At 44.8% G+C, this 14,092-nt stretch overlaps 1 protein-coding gene across 4 annotated transcripts in view; it reads left to right on the top strand.

Annotated features, from left to right (window-relative positions):
- TBC1D2 (TBC1 domain family member 2) overlaps positions 1-14,092 on the top strand; it is a 105,071-nt gene that overhangs the window by 50,446 nt on the left and 40,533 nt on the right. For all 4 annotated transcript variants that reach the window (XM_073636920.1, XM_073636921.1, XM_073636923.1 and 1 more), the window contains one exon: positions 1,457-1,548. In XM_073636920.1, coding sequence (XP_073493021.1) covers positions 1,457-1,548 — 92 coding nt within the window. The remainder of the gene's footprint in view (positions 1-1,456; positions 1,549-14,092) is intronic.

Consider the following 14,092-nt stretch of genomic DNA (forward strand, 5'->3'; position numbering starts at 1 on the left):
TTGTAGGCAAGAAACTTTGTGGCATTTGCGCAGTAATGGCTTTCTTCTGGCAACTCGACCATGCAGCCCATTTTTCTTCAAGTGCCTCCTTATTGTGCATCTTGAAACAGTCGCACCCCTAGTTTTCAGAGAGTCCTGAATTTCAGCTGGTGTTATTTGTGGGTTTTTCTTTGCATCCCGAACAGTTTTCCTGGCAGTTGTGGCCGAAATTTTTGTTGGTCTACCTGACAGTGGTTTGGTTTTTACAGAGCCCCTGATTATCCATTTGTTAATCATAGTTTGAACGCTGCTGACTGGCATTATCAATTCCTTGGATATTTTTTTGTATCCCTTTCCTGTGTTATACAGTTCAACTACCTTTTCCCGTAGATCCGTTGACAATTCTTTTGGTTCCCCTGGGACTCACAATCCAGAAACGCCAGTGGCTGGATGAAATATGCAAGAGTCTGTCTGGATCCCAGAAACTCACTCAGCTTTTATGCACACACACTGATTACAAGCAAACAGGTCACAGGTGAGGATGTTACCTTTAGTAGCCATTCAAACCCATTTGTGTCAAATTCTGTGCTTGTTATCAGGCCAAAAGCACCAGGGTATGTGAACTTTTGATCAGGGTCATTTGGATGCTTTTGGTTGCCATTAAGATTTAAAAAGAGAAAACACAGTAGTTTGATAATAAATGGCTTCACCCAACCAATAACTATGAGTGGAGAAAAAGGTTTTTTGTTATCATTCATATTCTCTGAAACAAGGCCAAGAAAGGAAAAATTATGCTGGGGTATGTAAGCTTTTGAGCTCATCTGTACAGTATAAAAAGTCCTGGATTGCTTAAATGTAATGGAGCAAGTCGCTCTCTAAGCATTTTTTTATGAAAAAGTTATGGGAATTGGAAATGTGCTTTTTTTCTGAAAAGGTTTCTATCTAGGGATTTATTCATGCTTTAACACGCATGAGGTAGGGGTTAAGACACTGAATTCAAAGATATGTCACTTATCAGGCTTGTGTGCTGTTGTTTACTTATAATTAAGGTTTTATCACTAGGACATTATCATTGCTGTGACTAGCTGCTGTGCCAAGGTGTTCGGCCTTCTCCTGTGATAGGCAGCTCATTGTCAATATACAGTGTACACAGAGAACTCTGATGGTGTCACAACTGCTGCACCCAGTAAACTAAGTTATACACTGCTGGAATCAAGGTGTCTTTTCCTTCATGGTGCTTCTGTCAGATGAGTTAACAAAAACCTGGTGACAGATTCCCTTTAAAAATATTATAGGACAAATATGAAATAAATTCATGACAAAATAGTTCTTACATAGTTTTATGGCTCTATAACTAATTACTAGTATTCCTTATTCAATTAATAGTTTTACAATTGCTATGATTGTCTCTGGAAAAGATTACAATTGCCTTTCTGTGAATTTTGTCATAAATGTATTTCTTTGTTTCTTTCTGCAGGAACACTGTTCGTAATATCTGTGCTTCAAAGCCTCCTCAGTCAACAAGCCGGAGTATTTTTCATTTTGAAGAAGCCGAACAATCAGCAGAAGGTATCTTTCTGTCTTACATTGCTTTAGGTCCTTTTTTACATTTACCATGTCATGTTTCATGAAGACCCATTATAAACAACTACACCAGTTTACTGTATCACAGACCTGTAAAGTTTCTCAAAGTTGAACCAGATGACCCTACTACTCTACCCAGAGCAATGACCTGGAGGTAACTGCGTCACTTAGTCATCTGAGTTAAAGGGAATATTTCACCAGAAAATGACCTATTGTTCAAATCAGGGTTTTGTGTTAAATGTATTTTTTAAACATTTTTGGCAGTTTTTTAACTCTATATTAAAATTAAAGAAATCTCACAATTTTCACACTGGCCACTGGCGCTTTTTTTAGACTACTGTTTCAGGAAATAACACATGTACATTTCTCAATCCTATCTTGTGTTAAGGTCATTGTGAAAGGATGGGTAGCAGGGTCAGCTGTAATATTACCTGTTGTGATTGGTCGATCCTGTATTATTAGCCGTGTATAGAGGTGTTACCTGTAATTGTAATCCTGCCTCTGATAAGGAACCTAGCTGTAAACTCTTCCTGATAGAAGTATGAGGCTATAAGTGCCCCAGTGTCCAGTGTGAAGATTGCAGAATTAGCAATTTTTATTTATTTATTTTTTTTAATAAAGATCGTGTTAGGAAAAAAAACACATTGACTTTTTTCTAAAATACATATAATCAAAAACCGTGATTTAAGCAATAGGTCATTTTCGATTTATATACTCTGTTTAAAGTGATAACCAACAGCAGCCTTGAAGACAACAATTGAAGGTGTTGTCCAGGTAAAGATATTTGATAAACTATGTACAGGATAGTTCATGAGTAACAGATCAGTGGGGAGTCCAAGACCTAGCACCCCCACTGATCAGCAGTTACTTACCCCGATGTAAATACATTCAAAGGGGGTGTCTGTTCCAAATCGACTTTGTGTGACTGCAGACTTATGAATCCTCCTGGCGCACGCACTGTGCGCTGCGAGGATTTGCCGGTCTCTGAGCCAATAGGTTGAAATTAATTTTCCTCAATATTAGTATTATTAACTTCTTCTCCTTCTTCCATGTTGACTAGCTGCTACTGCATATTATGGTAGGGCTTATTGTAACATGTATTCTTATCGGTAGCAGCTAATCAATACCATGTAATCTACTGGTTTTAATATAGTTTATAAACAGCAGAAAATCATATTCCTCCTGTTATTCAGCCTATGTACCCACCTTCCAACACACAGTTAGATGCCCCCTTCACAGTATAAAGCCCCCACATCTCCCCAAACAGCAAGATCAGTGTCGGAATAGGGTGCCTAGGGCATACAGATGGAAATGATTCCACAATGCCCATCCATTTAGAAATGGTTTTATAACCTTTTCCAGACTGATAGAAGTCAAATACTTTGTTTCTCATTTGTTCTTGAATTTCTTTGGACTGCAGCATGATGTGTAGCTTTTGATAATCTTTTGGTCTACTTCACTTTGTCAGGCAGGTCCTATTTAAGTGACTTATTGATTGAGAACAGGTGTGGCAGTAATCAGGCCTGTGTGTGGCTAGGGAAATTTAATTCAGCTTCCCAAAGATGTGATAAACCACAGTTAACTTGTGTTTTAAGTGGGAGGGGGGCAATCACTTTTTCACACACGGCCCTGTGGATTTCCTTTTCCCTTAATAATAAAAACCTTCATTTAAAAACTGTATTTTGTGTTTACTTGTGTCATGTTTGTCAAATATTTAAATTAGTTTTGTGATCTGAAACATTTAAGTGTGACAAACATGCAAAATAATAAGAAATCAGGGAGAGCGCAAACACTTTTTCACACCACTGTATGTGAGACACAATATAGTTTGTTAAACAGCGTGTCTTTTAATGAATTCGATGCATTTTTCAGCTTCCTCAAAAAGTGTACTACAGTCAGGAACTGGCTTACGTTTCTCTTATATTCATTCTACTTTTGTGGTGTAAATCATGTTGAATTTTCTGGCCATGCTCTCCTTATGCCCCTTTCCCATTAAGCTCGCCCTCTTTTTAAAGTTGCCAGAGCTAGAGAGCTGGCCAGGAATGGCGTAAGAATGGCAAAATTGCAAATATTTTGTAATAGTTTTCTATTAGCATTCTGGCAAAAACTTTTTGATGAATCATGGCCAATATATGTATGATGAGAGACCTGTTCAGTGGGACTCGCCTTGGTGATTAGTCATCTCAGTCTTCTTTGTCCTGCTCAAAGCATAACTTCCTCTGAAATACTGCAGCGTTTCACCGGAAGATACAGTACAGACCAAAAGTTTGGACACACCTTCTCATTTAAAGATTTTTCATGACTATGAAAATTGTACATTCACACTGAAGGCATCAAAACTATGAATTAACACATGTGGAATTATATACTTAACAAAAAAGTGTGAAACAACTGAAAATATGTCTTATATTCTAAGTTCTTGAAAGTAGCCACCTTTTGCTTTGATGACTGCTTTGCACACTCTTGGCATTCTCTTGATGAGCTTCAAGAGGTAGTCACCGGAAATGGTTTTCACTTCACAGGTGTGCCCTGTCAGGTTTAATAAGTGGGATTTCTTGCCTTATAAATAGGGTTGGGACCATCAGTTGTGTTGTGCCGAAGTCTGGTGGATACACAGCTGATAGTCCTACTGAATAGACTGTTAGAATTTGTATTATGGCAAGAAAAAAGCAGCTAAGAAAAATAAGTGGCCATCATTACTTTAAGAAATGAAGGTCAGTCAGTCAGAAAAATTGGGAAAACTTTGAAAGTGTCCCCAACTGCAGCTGCAAAAACCATCAAGCACTACAAAGAAACTGGCTCACATGAGGACCGCCCCAGGAAAGGAAGACCAAGAGTCACCTCTGCTTCTGAGGATAAGTTTATCCAAGTCACCAGCCTCAGAAATCGCAGGTTAACAGCAGCTCAGATTAGAGACCAGGTCAATGCCACACAGAGTTCTAGCAGCAGACACATCTCTACAACAACTGTTAAGAGGAGACTTTGTGCAGCAGGCCTTCATGGTAAAATAGCTGCTAGGAAACCACTGCTAATGACAGGCAACAAGCAGAAGAGACTTGTTTGGGCTAAAGAACACAAAGAATGGGCATTAGACCAGTGGAAACCTGTGCTTTGGTCTGAGGAGTCCAAATTTGAGATCTTTTCCAACCACCGTGTCTTTGTGCGACGCAGAAAAGGTGAACGGATGGACTCTACATGCCTGGTTCCCACCGTGAAACATGGAGTAGGAGGTGTGATGGTGTGGGGGTGCTTTGCTGGTGACACTGTTGGGGATTTATTCAAAATTGAAGGCATACTGAACCAGCATGGCTACCACAGCATCTTGCAGCGGCATTCTATTCCATCCGGTTTGCTTTTAGTTGGTCATCATTTATTTTTCAACAGGACAATGACCACAAACACACCTCCAGGCTGTGTAAGGGATAGTTGACCAAGTAGGAGAGTGATGGGGTGCTACGCCAGATGACCTGGCCTCCACAGTCACCAGACCTGAACCCAATCAAGATGGTTTGGGGTGAGCTGGACCGCAGAGTGAAGGCAAAAGGGCCAACAAGTGCTAAGCATCTCTGGGAACTCCTTCAAGATTGTTGGAAGACCATTTCCGGTGACTACCTCTTGAAGCTCATCAAGAGAATGCCAAGAGTGTGTAAAGCAGTCATCAAAGCAAAAGTTGGCTACTTTGAAGAACCTAGAATATAAGACATATTTTCAGTTGTTTCACACTTTTTTGTTAAGTATATAATTCCACATGTGTTAATTCATAGTTTTGATGCCTTCAGTGTGAATGTACAATTTTCATAGTCATGAAAATACAGAAAAATCTTTAAATGGGAAGGTGTGTCCAAACTTTTGGTCTGTACTGTATATGTAATGATGGAGGTGGTCTCGGATTCATGATTGGACAGCATAAATCAACTGAAAGGTTGCCTTTAACTTGTTTTCTTTTTTTATTCTGTAAAGGAACTAATCTATATATGCAGTATAGTCTTATGCTATCCGTGTAGTGATGCCAGTCCTTGTGACCTTACTGAGGCTGGTGATCACAAGAGTACCTGCCTGGATCCGAATTCTCTCTGATCTCGGCTGTTGTAGCAGGAGTACAGCTGTTTACTAAAACCATCCTTCTCCCACTGTAGATTCTGTGAACATAATGCCAGTACCTGGACGAAAACATTGATGTAATAAAATATTAGCACAATTTTTGATGTTACATATACAGTAGTCCCTCTCTATATCACGGTTCACTTATTGTGGCCTCACTGTATTGCGGTATTATATGTCATTTATTTATCGCGGATTTTTCACTATAATGCGGGATTTTATGGTACTGTTTGAGACTATAGAATATGTTTAAGAACATAAGTAGTGTTTATAAAAGGTTAGTAAGGGACTTGGAACAATTGATAAGGGACTGGGAATGGTTTATGTGTGTGGGAAGGGTTTATGAAGCCTTAAAATATATATAAATACTAAAATAAATGTAAGGTTCCTACTTTGTGGATTTTCACCTATCGCGGGGAGGTTTAGAACGTAATACCAGTAATAAGTGAGGGATCACTGTAATGTAAAGATTTACTTTTATTACATATTTTGGATTTGGTGGAAAAAAGAAAAAGCGGTCTATGGAGCGCTGAATTGATCACTGAGAGACAGTATTTAGGGCTAAAAAACATTTAATACGCCCTCTCCACAATGCGTTTCGATAGCCAAACTATCTTCATCAGGTGTCCTTTACATATAATACAGCATTATTAAACAATTTTTTTGCAAAATTGCTGGGACACTTTAGATGCTGATACAGACTGGATGGGGATTTTGGAGGTAAATCTTGCTGACAGATGATTTGATACAGTTTACTGCTAATAAGCTATGGTTTTAAAGTAAAAAAATATATATTTAATACTTTGCAATACAATAACAGATATGTTTGAAAAAACTAATGTTTCCATAGACATGACTTTTTATATGATATTTTTTTTAACTATTTTTTCCCCCACAATCTTGTTTTCTTAAACTTTTTTAACATTTATAGCACTATGTGGCTGATTTATCAATCCTATTTTGCCAGAAAATTGGCGTAGAAAAATTTAATTTTTTACACCATATGTAACTGCAAAAATGTTGCTACTTTTAGCATTTTTAAGCCAGGTCCACCAATTTTTTGAAAAGTGCTTGCGGCTTAGTAGAAGGGCATGGCCTAGCACAGCTAAACAATTTCATTATAATTTACACCACAAAAGTGGAGTAAATTATAGCAGAAATTTACTCCAATCCATGACACAAGCAGCTAAAATATGCACCAAAATCATTAAAGGGTGTGTGCCTCTTAATGAATTTGGCGCATTTTACTCTTGCGCACCTTGGATCAAGAGTGGCTTGTAAAGCACCAGTCTGCATGAATGCTACCATAAAGAGACATTTGCATGTTATTAAATTGTTTTAGTTAGTTAAAAAGTATTAAAATTAAGAAGTTTGCTTGTTTTATTTATTTTTTAACTGCTATGATTCTCCTGCTCTGAAAGCATTTATTTCACATAGTGGTTTGTTTCTAAGGAGATCGCCACCAGAACATGGCCAACGTTTTTGCAATAGTTACATTATTGGCTGAGTGTGATGGTGAATCACTTCTCACAGACAACGTAAGAGTCTGTGAGACTCTGGAGGAGTTCAAGGTCAAAAGCCAGGAAGATACGTCATAAACAGATGGAAGAGACAAAAGCATAGTCAGGTTATGGTCCAAGGTCAAAATACCAGAAGGATAGCGAATCAGAGCAAAGGGATTAAACAGACGGATGGTTAGAACGAGGTCCAATTTCAGGCAGCATTGGATTAATGAGCAAAATACAAGGCACAGAGTAAAAATCACTCAGGGCTCTTTCACACGTCCTGATATTTCCGGTACTGGAAAAAACAGTACCGGAAATATCCTTGTCCGTGTGCACAGGTATGGCACACATGTGACAACTGTGTGCCACCCGTGTGCCGCATCAGGAGCACACGTACCGGCGCTTGGGAATCAGCGTACAGTTAGCGATGTTCCCAAGCGCCGTCATCATTGTTCCCTGCTGGCGCTGCGATCAGCACTAGCAGGGAACCACGATGAGAGTAGTATTCTGCTCCCGCAGTGTCCAACTGTAAGAATAAAATAAAAAATCATTATTCTCACCTGTCCTAAGTGTCCCCTGCTGTAATCCATGAGATCGATCACGCCGAGGAGAATGATTCGCTCGAACGGCCCGCTCTCTGCAGCGTGTCATTCTCCCTGGCTCCTCGGTGTGATCAGTCGCATGGATTCCCAAGCGCCGGTATGTTTCACATGGATGTCATCAGTGTGGGACGTATTTCCGCCCGTTTAGTGGGTAAAAACAGACATGTCAATGTGTTTTGCCCACAGACACACGGTCAGTGGAAACACGCTGACATGTGCACAGACCTGCCTCCTATTTTACATAATGCATCTAGTAGTGCAGGGATAGGTAAAATTGGAGGCAGGTAATTGAAGGCACAGTGAGCTGTCATAAGAGCATACAGATGAATATGTAAGCAGAGCACTAGATAGAGCGCCCCCCACAGGCCGCTCCAAAGCACGAGCATATCATTATCTCCAAACTGAAAGTAAAAATTGCACAAGAACCACAGGACAGATTTCATCAACCAAGGTATCATTTTAATCAGTGTAATGTCGCCCACCTGACAGTGTATGTAGTTTACGGAGCACAATCCTGCTGACAGGTGCGCACTAAGAAAACCTGTAGATATAATTTTTCTGTGGTGTCTTGCCTGAAGTCTTCCTACCAATCTAATGGTTCTCAGTAAGAACACACATTGCGAGGCTGTTCAAACAGCATATGTCATTGAACCTTGCTCAGTGTTGTCCAAAGCAATGCATGACAAAGTGCACAATTGTAAAATTGTCTCATAAAAACAAATTGCTTTTACTTACAAAGTCAAAGGTGCTCAGTTATTCCAGTAATATTTGCCATGACTTACCTTGGATATGTCTTTGGCAGGTGTAAGGCAGCGGTGTTCGCACCGTGCAGTAACTGAGGTAGTGACCCAAGCAAGTCCAACATAAACAGCTTTATTCAGCAACTCACGGGTAAACAGAAAAGTCCTCCGGTTCGCAGCCGGGTTAACACGAGTCCTTAAACAACAGTTGCCATGGGCAACGGCCGCGCCGGGCCGCTCAGAGCCTGACTGGTGCAGAGCCTTCCCAAGCATGGGTTCAGCCACACTCAATCCTGCTGAGCTTTCCTCCTATCCTCCTAGCAGGTTCCAACATAGAACAACACTAATCCTTAGTGCAGGGTTTTTAAAGGACCTGTGGCAAGAGCCACTGGAAAACCCGGGTTGGAGGGAGCAGGACGCCCCACTGCCTTCCTGTAGCCTCCCCCAAGAAATGAAGGCCCTGCCGGGTTTTACTAAATCTCCCTTAGCCGGATAGCCTGACCAGGTCACTGCTCACTTTCATTCCTGCATTGCACCCGCTTGTGAGTTTGTGACTGCAATGCACTCCAATGGATTTAATAGGTCTCTGTGCACATTCTGGGGGATATATAACGTCCCTTGTATACGATCCCGGTCACTGCCTCACATATCCCCCCTCTGTTCAAACTTGTGGGGTTGAACATTTGACACCATACAGGGTGCCCAGGACAGGGCATCCGCGTTTGCCTGCGACTTCCCAGGGCGATGTTCTACAGAGAAACTGAAATTTTGCAGTGACAGGAACCACCTGGTGACTCGCTCATTCCTCTCCTTGGCATTTCTCATCCATACCAAGGGTGAGTGGTCCGTCACCAAGCGAAACTGACGACCGAGTAAATAATAACGTAGCGATTCCAAGGCCCACTTAATAGCCAAACACTCTTTCTCTACCATGCTATAATTTTTCTCTGCCGGGACAAGTTTTCTACTCAATAGGTGACTGGGTGCTCTTCACCATTCACTTTTTGTGACAATACCGCCCCTAGGCCTACCTCCGAGGCATTTGTCTGTACAATGAAGGTTTCTTTGATGTTGGGGCTGATGAGGACCGGCTGTCCACACTGCCAACTTCATGGACTGAAAGGCTTCTTCTGCCTGAGGATTCCACCAAACCATTACCGATTTTCTTCCTTTCAAGAGATCAGTCAGGACCGCCGTTCTCCCAGCAAAATTAGGTATAAACTAGCGGTAATACCCAAGGTTGCCAAGGAACGCCCTCACCTGCTTTGTACTTGACGGTTTAGGCCAAGTTTTTATGGCCTCAACTTTATTGATTTGGGGCTTGATAACTCCTCGGCCAATCACATACCCCTCTAGCCCTATCGCACATTTTTTGGGGTTTGCCGTTAACCCCGCGGCTCTGAGAGAATCCAGCAATGCTTGTACCTGGGATAGATGCGTATGCCAGTCGGTGCTAAAGATGATAATATCATCTAGATACGCGGACACGTACTCCTGATGAGGCTTGAGCACTATGTCCATCAACCTCTGAAATGTAGCCGGGGCCCCATGTAACCCAAAAGGTAAGACCACATAGTGATATAGACCCTCAGTTATGAAGGCGGTCTTTTCCTTCGCCGATTTCGTGAGAGGTACCTGCCAGTAACCCTTGGTGAGATCGAGCGTGGTAAAGTACTGGGCCTGCCCCAGTCTCTCAATCAGCTCATCCACCCTGGGCATTGGATAAAGGTCAAACTTCGACACTTCATTTAGTTTTCGGAAATAGTTACAGAAGCGTAACGATCTGTCTGGTTTCGGAATCAGTACGATGGGGCTAGCCCACTCACTCCGTGATTCCTCGATGACGCCTAACTGGAGCATCTGTTTTACCTCAGCCGTGATGGCTTGCGTCCGGGTTTCGGGTACCCGGTACAGTCTCATTCGCACCCTTACCCCAGGTTCGGTGACAATGTGATGTTGGAGAACTGTAGTCCTACCCGGTAGCTCCGAGAACACGTCGGTATTCTGCTGCACCAGTGAGCGAGCCTCCCGTCGCTGCTGTTTAGTGAGAGCATCACTTATCCTGCCCTCTCCCAAGGACGCATCCCTGGCTGAAGGTAGAGAACTCTCTGGTGATATGCCCGGAGTGACGTCTGTAACTAAACAGTCTCGATCTCACCAAGGTTTTAGCAGGTTTACATGATAAAACTGCTCAGGTTTCCTCCTTCCGGGCTGATACACCCGGTAATTTACCTCCCCCACCTTTTCTCGAACCTCATATGGCCCTTGCCACTTGGCCATGAGCTTACTCTCGGCTGTGGGTACCAGTACTAACACCCGATCGCCCTTATTAAAAGACCTGACTCTGGCTCTTTTATTATATGTGCGCCTCTGGGCTGCCTGGGCATCTAACAGATGTTCTTTCACGATGGGCATGACCGCCGCGATCCGGTCCTGCATACTAGCCACTTGTTCAATTATACTCCTATGTGGAGTTGGCTCTTGTTCCCACGTCTCTTTGGCTACGTCCAACAGACCCCTAGGGTGTCTGCCGTACAATAACTCAAAGGGAGAGAACCCTGTGGCAGCCTGGGATACGTCACGGACGGCGAACATCAAATAGGGTAGCAACATGTCCCAATTACTTCCGTCCTTAGAAACCACCTTTTTTAACATGGGCTTGAGGGTTTTATTGAACCGTTCTACTAGCCCGTCGGTTTGAGGGTGGTACGCCGATGTGCGCAATTGTTTAATTTTTAGCAGTTTGCACAGTTCCCTTGTTACTTTGGACACAAAAGGGGTCCCCTGATCCGTCAGGATCTCCTTAGGTAGTCCAAGGCGACAGAACATGGCAAACAGCTCCCATGCAATCAGTTTTGCCGAGGTGTGGCGTAGCGGTATAGCCTCCGGGTACTGGGTGGCATAGTCGACGACCACTAGTATATGTTGGTGGCCATGAGCGGATTTTACAATGGGCCCTACCAAGTCCATTGCAATCCGTTCAAAAGGTACCTCTATCACTGGCAGGGGTACCAATGGACTATGGAAACTTGCAATGGGTGTGGTCAACTGACATTCGGGGCAGGATTCGCAGTACTTTTGGACCTCCGCGTAAATCCCTGGCCAAAAGAACCGCTGCTAAGTGTCCATCCAGCAGGTGTGTGTGTGCCAACTCCAGAACCGCCCGACGGTACGACTGAGGTACCATTAACTGTTCCACGACCTCGTCCCTGATTTTGTCTACCCTACAAAGCAACTCATCGTTGACTACCATGCGTGGAAATACAGTATCTGCACTGGGCTGTTGAGCTACGCCATTTACCTCTAACACCCTTTCCTGTGCCCGAGTCAGAGTGGGATCCTGTAGCTGAGCTGTCCCAAACGTGCCCCGGGACACTTCCAGCTCGGGGATCGATGGGGTCTCCTCGACCTCTCCTGCCAACACCTCTAGGGGAAACCTATCGGGGTCACACTCTGTCCATAGGTTGGACACCCCTACGGCAGGTACTCCTTACTCGGGTTCGTCGGGTACAGCGCCTGTAATACATTTTACCGGGGGAGAGTTTTGTTTTTCCACAGAGTCCAGAACAGGGGCAAGTCTCTTCCCAACACAGTCCCTTAGGGAAGAGTTTTTTCCACCCCCACCACATGTTTTATGTCTCGTCATGGCATGGACAAAACTACCTCCGCGGTTGGGTACTCTCGGAGGTCCCCATGGATACACACAACCCCGACTGTCCATCCACTGGGGGTTGTCTCTTGCCACCAGCGACCCATGTACCAAAGTCACTAGGCTCCCCGAATCTAGGAGGGCCTCCGTGGGGTACCCATTAACCAGTACCTGGCACAGTTGGGGTTCACTGTCCGGGGGGTCGGCACTCGCAGTGCAAACAGTGTGGGCGTACATTGAGACCCGGTGGATAAACCCGCAGGCCGTGGGTTCCGTAGTCAGGGGGCAGTTAGCAACCACATGTCCCGACCCCTGACACCGCCAGCACCTAATGGTGGAGTTACTGTTAGGTCCTATGACTGTTTGTGAGGGAACCGGTCTCCTGCCACTCTCATTCTGGGGTACCCCTTCAGCACGGGTACGGTGCTGACTGTCCTGAGCAGAGGGACGCGACCCCTTTCCCAGTTCCTGGATTGGCAGGGATCGGCGTTGTAACATACCTGGTGGCGGGCGTGCATGGTGCACCATCTCCCACTATGCAAGATCGCAAACTTGATCTTCAGTTCAGTCTGCTAGCCTAGCTTCTATTCATGCTGTCTGTTTGTCTCTGTTCTGACTGCTTAGGGCGGCGGCCCGGTTACTTCCTGTTTCTTGTAGCTGCTGTGGGCACACCCCTAATGCGTCCCCAGCCTATTGCTGTCTGTCACTTGATATTTAAACCAGCTCCACCTTGAAGCTGGTGCCTGAGCAACTATTATCTTCAGAGGGCTTCTTGCCTTTGATGTGCCAGGTCCTGTTCTGTTTTTCTTGCCTGTCCGCCTTCCTGGAGGCTGTATTCCCAGGCCTGTCTGAACACGTTCCTAGCCTTTTCGTCCTGCCTTCTGGGGGCCGCATACCTAGACCTGTTATCTGTGTCTTCCAGCCTGTTTGTCCGCCATTCTGGGGGCCGCATACCCAGACTCACTCCTGTATCTCGCTGCAGTGTCAGTTCCTGTCTTAACACTCAGTTCCTGTCTGAACACTCTCCTAGCCTGTTACCTGTTTTTCTTTATGTCTGTACCTTTCCTTTTTCTGCAGAGTCTGAACCTGCACCTAACTCCTACACGTTGTCACTGTACTTCCGTTTGTGAGTTTGGAGTCCACTCGCTACTTCTTTGCAAGTACCTTGTGTGTATCTGGTTCTGCCTTTCCTTTCCAATCTGTTCCGTGTGAACAGAGCCCGGTCCCCTCTGCTCTGTCCTTGTTCACCGCTTTGGCGGTTTCCCCCTTGCTCTGCCTTGCTTACCGCCTCGGCGGTTTATCTCTGCTCTGCCTTACTTACCGCTCTGGCGGTTCCTGCCCGCTCTGCCTTGTCCGCCGCACCTGCGGTTTCGCTCTGCTCAGCCTTGTCCACCGCATCTGCGGTTTCGTTCTGCTCAGCCTTGTCCACCGCATCTGCGGTTTCGCTCTGCTCAGCCTTGTCCACCGCATCTGCGGTTTCACTCTGCTCAGCATTGTCCACCGCATCTGCGGTTTCACTCTGCTCAGCCTTGTCCACCGCAGCTGCGGTTTCGCTCTGCTCAGCCCTGTCCACCGCAGCTGCGGTTTCGCTCTGCTCAGCCCTGTCCACCGCAGCTGCGGTTTCGCTCTGCTCAGCCCTGTCCACCGCAGCTGCGGTTTCGCTCTGCTCAGCCCTGTCCACCGCAGCTGCGGTTTCGCTCTGCTCAGCCCTGTCCACCGCAGCTGCGGTTTCGCTCCGCTCAGCCTTGTCCACCGCACCTGCGGTTTCGCTCTGCTCAGCCTTGTCCACCGCACCTGCGGTTTCGCTTTGCTCAGCCTTGTCCACCGCACCTGCGGTTTCGCTTTACTCTGCTTGATTACCGAATCTGCGGCTCTGAACCCGTCTCCCAGTCTGTATTGAACCCTACCCAGCCTGTGCTCTAACCTGCCTGT

Source organism: Phyllobates terribilis, unplaced genomic scaffold, assembly GCF_046119375.1.
Source record: "Phyllobates terribilis strain yellow unplaced genomic scaffold, ASM4611937v1 Scaffold_1__5_contigs__length_1240528914, whole genome shotgun sequence".
Lineage (NCBI taxonomy): Eukaryota > Metazoa > Chordata > Amphibia > Anura > Dendrobatidae > Phyllobates > Phyllobates terribilis.